This window comes from Polypterus senegalus, chromosome 3 (assembly GCF_016835505.1).
Source record: "Polypterus senegalus isolate Bchr_013 chromosome 3, ASM1683550v1, whole genome shotgun sequence".
Lineage (NCBI taxonomy): Eukaryota > Metazoa > Chordata > Cladistia > Polypteriformes > Polypteridae > Polypterus > Polypterus senegalus.
In genome coordinates, this window is record NC_053156.1 from 161,867,341 (window position 1) to 161,874,109 (window position 6,769).

Genomic DNA, 6,769 nt, shown 5'->3' on the forward strand with positions numbered 1-6,769 from the left:
ATGCTGGGCTCCGGCATGTACTGTGTTGGTTGGTGAAATTGTCCCTAGAGTGGATGAATGCACTTTCCTTGACTTGAGAATCCTATGACTCATGTGCATACTCATAGTTATGACTGGTAGGAGTGCAAGAAAATAAGGTTGTCCAGGATTGTTATGCTACTTTAATTCAAGAAACTCTGAATTCATCATTTGGAATGTACATCTGAAGTGTTTAAAAGTCACACTCGATGACTAAAAATTTACATCCACTTACCAATCAAAATACAGTACTCATTAGAGCCCTTTGACATGCAAAAAATGACCATGTATTTCATGCTCCATGCAGTGTCACTTAAGTAATAGAGATAGCTGGAAAAAATATATAAAGAAATAAGCAATGAAAAACACATTTCCTGTCAGATTTAATCATTTATGTTCACATATTGTATCTACTTATTTATTGCTGTGTTTCACAATCCATTTATTTGCTAGCGTATTTATTTAAATATTCCTCCTTAACACTCACCCAAACACCTCCAGACTTGAATGTGCATGGCCACTTTAGAGTTGCAAGCACTTACATGGTTAATCAACTCAGTGGGTCAGTATAGTTTGCCATAATGTTATCCAATAAAATCCAATGATTTTCTTTGTAATACATAAAAGTTATGGAATTTCAAGAAGTATGTGAAATACTCCATGATAATCAGAGGATCCCATTACTGGTCTTTGTTAGCTATACCCTGAAATCTTACACTGATACTACCGGAGTCCACATTAATAAAAAGATAAATGCCTGAGTATCTGTATGTCTGTTTATCCATCTGGATGCTATCACTCTGTCATTCCAACAGATGGTGCATCATAAACATGAACACATATCCATTTGAAATAGTTTTCCACAAACATTTTTACACTCACCTATAAGAACTAAATGTAAACAAGCCAATCATTTAAAAAAAACAAAACATTTTTTTTAAATAAACTAAACAACTGGAGAAAATACAGTGACAACACTGGTAGACTGGCAGTTTTAGCTCAGATTTGTGAATTGGTTCTCTACTCTCTATGTGCATTTTTGTGGATAATGCATATCATTACTGCATGCATTACAGGGAATGAATGGGGGTGTTGCTTTATTATTTTTCAAGAGATGGAGCAGGGAACTTCACTCCAATGAACTTGGTGTATGCAACAACCATACTGCTAGCCAGCTTTTCATTTGTCTAGCTGCATTCACTGTACCTCTTGCTTATCTTATGGCAGCACCCCAATAGGAATCTCATGGTATTTAGGTCAGGCAGGCCTGGTCATCACACTAAATGATAATATTCTTTGTTTCATGCACAGAATTAACGTAGTCTCCTCATATTATTCATTTGTTCATGCACAGAATTCATTTAATCTTCTCAGTTAATAGTGAGGCTATTTTCAATTTGTGCCACTGCTCTGTTTTAAGCATGCAAACAAATTAGGAATTCCAAAAAGGCACAGCAAGCTCAAAGAGTGGAAGAACTGCATTTCTAAGCATGTATAAAGGTAACTCATTGTCTTCACCATGTTATATGGTTCTATCTATCAAGTTATTAATCCATCCATCCATTATATAACCCGTTATATCCTAACTACAGGGTCACAGGGGTCTGCTGGAGCCAATCCCAGCCAGCACAGGGCGCAAGGCAGGAAATAAACCCTGGGCAGGGCGCCAGCCCAATGCAGTCAAGTGATTAATGTTCTAAATCCTGATTTTCCATTATTCAAAATATAATTGTTAATAGATTTTCCCAAAATCTTCACTTACTTTTTTATATATATTTGTATGTAATAATTTATAATAATAATTTATTACATTTATATAGCGCTTTTCAAGGCACTCAAAGCGCTTTACATACAAGGGGGGGATCTCCTCAACCACCACCAGTGTGCAGCATCCACCTGGATGATGCGGCGGCAGCCATAGTCGCCAGAACGCCCACCACACACCAGCTTACTGGTGGAGAGGAGACAGAGTGATGAAGCCAATCAGTGTATGGGGATGATTAGGAGGCCATGACGGTCAGAGGCCAATGGGCAAATCTGGCCAGGATGCGGGTAACACCCTACTCTTTCGAAAGATATCCTGGGATTTTTAATGACCACAGAGAGTCAGGACCTCGGTTTAACGTCTCATCCGAAGACGGTGCTTTTACAGTATAGCGTCCCCATCACTATACTGGGGCATTAGGACCCACACAGACCACAGGGTGAGCACCCCTGCTGGCCTCACTAACACCTCTTCCAGCAGCAACCTAGTTTTTCCCAGAAGGTCTCCCATTCAGGTACTGACCAGGCTCAACCCTGCTTAGCTTCCGTGGGCAACCAGTCTAGGGCTACAGGGTGATATGGCTGCTGGCCACTGCTTATGTATCAAATGCTAAAATTAAATCATCCCTACCAGAGAACAATATAATATAAAAATATTTTTTATGTTGTTAATAATCCATAATTTAATAGCCACCAAGTGTTCTCTCCAATCATCTGTCTTTATAATCTGCTTTTCCAGGGCAGGGACGTAGGGCATTTGGAGACTATCCCAGCAATCAGAGTGTACGACTAGAATAACACTTTGAGACAGTACACCGGTGCATTGTAAGGTGAATTCACACGTACACACATACAACATGCAGCCATTAACCATCAAAGCTAATTAACAACATCAGTTGAAGCCCATATGGAGCCATATGGAGTCCTAGGTGAGAGCGTGCACCTTTGACTTACCAAAATGGTGCCCCTTGGTATCCATAGCACATAGAGATAGAGATGGGGTGAGTTGGGGTAGAAGTTTGGAGTGCACACCACTCAAGTTACATAAATTCTGCCCCTGTGACTGAGGGGGGAGAAGGGTTCCCCCACTTGAGTTACATAAATAGCACCCCTTGGTATCCAGAGCATGTTCCCCTCATCTTTCATAAACGGTGGCTAGACAGCTGCCTAGGGTGACTAATGTATTGACCAGCTTTGCTAATTAAACAGAGCATCCATTTAAGATTTGGGGTACTTACATTATAAGAAGACTGGGCAGGGTGACACTTGTGCATATTGGCCCAAGTAGAGATAGGCAATTTGAGAAATGCTTTTGCCCATTCTCCTATGAGTAAATGCCTTCTTCTGTGTTCATTTGAGCCACACCAGTGCTCCAACAGCTTCCACATTATCAGTGTGTCTAGAGGTGATCATGATTTTACACTGCTTATAAGCAGATGTAGAAGCTGACATAATAAAGTGGTTCCACTGTGGTTTAGGCAGCTTTGATTACAAAACCCCGAGTTACAAAATTTTTAACCTTTCACCTGCAGGAGGAAATCCAAAAAATAAGAAGTCACAAAAGTTTGAAATTAGGAAATGTACCGATATTCATACTTACCGATTGTAAAGGAGCCTTCAACAAAGAGCATGATTTGCAGCCCCTCCCAGCCCTTCCTATCTTCCTGTCCCATACTGGTTAACATGAACACAACATACACCACCAGTATTCCAATTTATATTATATTTATAGTTGAATGCCAGAAACTGAAAAACTACAGCAATAGAAGAGATGTTAGTTCTGACAATCGTCCCACTAAAAATTCTTGTAACAATTCATGGAAATACATCTTTTGGGAAATTACTTGCTTTAGCTGGTCCCCTCCAGAGGCTGGTCCAAAAGTGAAAGTTCATTCAGAAACTTCTTAGGAGTAAAGATGTGAGTGGAACCAATCAAAACCTCCCACTTGTAACCACATGCTTTGGTGACTTCATAAGCGGCCCGTATCTCAGAAAGCGTCACTCCTCCGATGATGAAGATGATTAGCCTCGGCCCAGTCCGGTACTGCAGTGCTGCCTTGCTCTTCTGAATGTGGCCATACCGGGCACTGCTCACAGCTGTTGCTATTGCTGTAGACACACTGGGGGAAGACACAAATGGCCACTGTTTCTTGTCCAGCTTCTCTACAATAATGTCTTCCATCACATCCTTGATAAGTGGTATCCATCTGGACAGCTGATAAGTGGGCACGACTCTTTCTTTCCTCTCAGGCCTGATCTTTGGATTTTGGTTTGGAGGAATTACAATAGGCAGCCCCAGGAACTGAATATTTTTGATAAGTCCACTGTTCCCCTGGATGTTTGCATGCTGGAGAAGTTTGTTCAGATTTTCTTCATTGATGCCATTTTTGTAGAAAATATAGAGAAGAATGATGCGGATTTTGTCAGAACTTTCAAATTCTGGGTTTAGAAGCACAGGGACAATGTTTCTCATGGGGTCCTTGATTTTTTCTCTATTCACGTCGGTGCCCATTGCTAAATCCTGTTCAACTTTGCAAAGTGGGTCCAAGTAGGATTTAAAACGCTTCATGCAGGCCTCTGCTAAATGAAGGTGAGTGGAGTACATGCCTAACTCCTTCTGGTACTGTGGCATCTTCTTCATGATCTGACCCATGTCTTTTAAGTTAGCTTGTTCAGTGTTCATTCTTCTGCCTTCACAGAACTTTTTGGATAGCTCGGTTACTTTCTTCAAAACATCTGCAATGTGACTGTGCCTCTGCTGTGCCCACAGCTCATCATTCTCATCCAGGAGGACTTGCTTTTCTCTGGATTCTGAAAACCCACTGGTTTCATACGTGTAAATGTTTCGCTCAATATCCAAAAGGTCATAGGCCATAGCCTGGAATGTAAGTTCATGCAAAACTGGAGAAATCGGGTCATAACCTCTGTCAAGTATGAGCAGTTGTGAGCGGGACTTATCTGGGCCCTCGCCCATGCTGGGGTTATCTGCCTTTTGAGCATTCAGTCTGTCCAACACCATGGTGGCTAATGTTGAGTTGTCCTTATATCCGTTGTGATAGCGCACAGCAGGGTACTCAAGCAAAGTGGCACAAAGAGTTGCAATCTGCCCTGCTAGGTCTTCCATCATTTCTTTCTTTTCTGATGCTCGTTGAGGGCTGTAGAAAAGGTTGAAGGCATCTGGGTTGTCAATGATGTACACCTGAGACTCATAAGGTAGGAAAGCCATACAGATCTCTTTTATCGTCTTAATAAATTTGGACACTCGTGCCTGTCCCACTTTAATGAAAAGTTCTTCAGGGCAGATGTCTGTGAAGAATACGTGAGCAGCTTTGTACATGTAGGATGACGACTCTTGGAAATCATTAATTAAACCACGGACAGAGCGCTCTGTGGGAGAAATTAGGTAAATGGCTTCCAGGCTAGGAATTGACTGTCGTTTCTTGTTAATATCTTCCACAATTGTAATGCCTTCTGCCATTATGTCAGACATTTTGCAACACGATGAAATTATTTTCATGCTGGTGTTATCCACAATGAGAGCCTTCCATTCCCCATCTTTTCTCACACTCTTTATTACATCATTTAGTATTTTATCTCCTACGACAGCCTTTAGACCACTGGGTGCCATCCTACTTCTTTCAAATGTTACACAGCACTGACTCACAGTGACCTGGGAAGTGCTGATATATAAGGACAGAACTTAGTGAGCTGCCAGTTCTCACAAGAAAGTCTCATGAGAATAAGAGAGAAACCGCACCAACCATTGTGTGGAACCCAATAGGAGAGAGGAAGTGGATAAAGGAGGAGGTAAGCATTTTCAAAAACAGAACAAAATGGAGATCTGTTTAAATTTAATATAATAAAAAATAGCTTTTGATTTCAAAACAACTCTGCCTGAGGGTCACTGCATAGGATTGATTCCTGCCTTGGGTCTAGTGCTTCCAGGATAGGCACCAGCCATTTACAACCTTGAATTGGATTAAGGCATTAATAGGATGAATCTAGGCCATTTTTCAGCAACTGAGGAAATGTTTTAAAGTTGCATCTTTATTATAATCATAATAATAAAAAATGCTTTATTATTATTGTTGTTGTTATTGTTATTAAAGGGGTTCCATTATGGATGCTGCATTACTATTTTCAGACAATTCCAAAAAGTATTTTCAAATTTCCCCCCTTATTATCATTATAAAAATGACTCTTTTATTATAAGCTGGGTGCAGCCTACTCACTGCAAGGTCCTAGACTTGAATTCCTGCCTGGTCTTTGTTTCTGTGGAGCAGGGGTCCCCATGGTCCTGGTGAACATTAATGGTTGTAAGCTTCACCCAGTTTTTTAATGAAAAGCCAACCCTTGCTGATAATGGAACTCATTGTTTACTTTAATTACTTTCATTTTCCATGTCGGGTCATCTCATAGTGTAAAAAAATGTGTATATAATGTATAAAGACTTAAATTTTTTTTAATATCATTCAAGTGATTTATGGACCTGAGCAGATTAACAATTCTCAGGCCTTCACTTTTTTCTTTTCTATCTGTCCATCCATTTAATAACCAGGTTTGATGGTTGTGTTTTGCAGCTCACTGTTAACTGGTAGCCAATAAAAAGAGAGAATGCAGCTGATTAAGGCTAAAAGAAGCAAATAAGGATGGGAAACAAGTGAGGTCGCTAAAATGAAAAGGAAAAATGTTGCTTTTATCATAAATGCTTCAGAAGCTATAATGGGCTATTCCTGAAATAAACATTTGTGACTTCCAGAACAGAATCTTTCCCCTGGTAAGATTCTGCTGATGTCGGCTTAAGGCAGTGCTTCTTAAAGTTTCCTCCTCAAGGAAATCCCATGGCTGTAAGTTTCACATTAAGCAAGTCATTTTTCATGTTTTTTTTATTGTTCTTTTCTAATTCTTTATTCACAAAACCAGAATAGTGTAAAATTCACATATACTGTATAACATAAATACTTAACTCTCTTTTGTCATTTACCTA

The 6,769-nt window shown here is 40.0% G+C and overlaps 1 protein-coding gene across 1 annotated transcript; it reads right to left on the bottom strand.

The window, feature by feature from the left end:
• Positions 1-3,631: 3,631 nt before the first annotated feature.
• Positions 3,632-5,410, bottom strand: LOC120526617 (syntaxin-binding protein 2-like). The gene has a single exon (XM_039749780.1). The coding sequence runs from the start codon at positions 5,408-5,410 to the stop codon at positions 3,632-3,634; it is 1,779 nt and encodes a 592-aa protein (XP_039605714.1).
• Positions 5,411-6,769: the final 1,359 nt, after the last annotated feature.

What these genes read in the sequence shown, in the direction of transcription:
- LOC120526617 (XM_039749780.1), bottom strand. Translation starts at nt 5,410, where the DNA reads ATGGCACCCAGTGGTCTAAAGGCTGTCGTAGGAGATAAAATACTAAAT.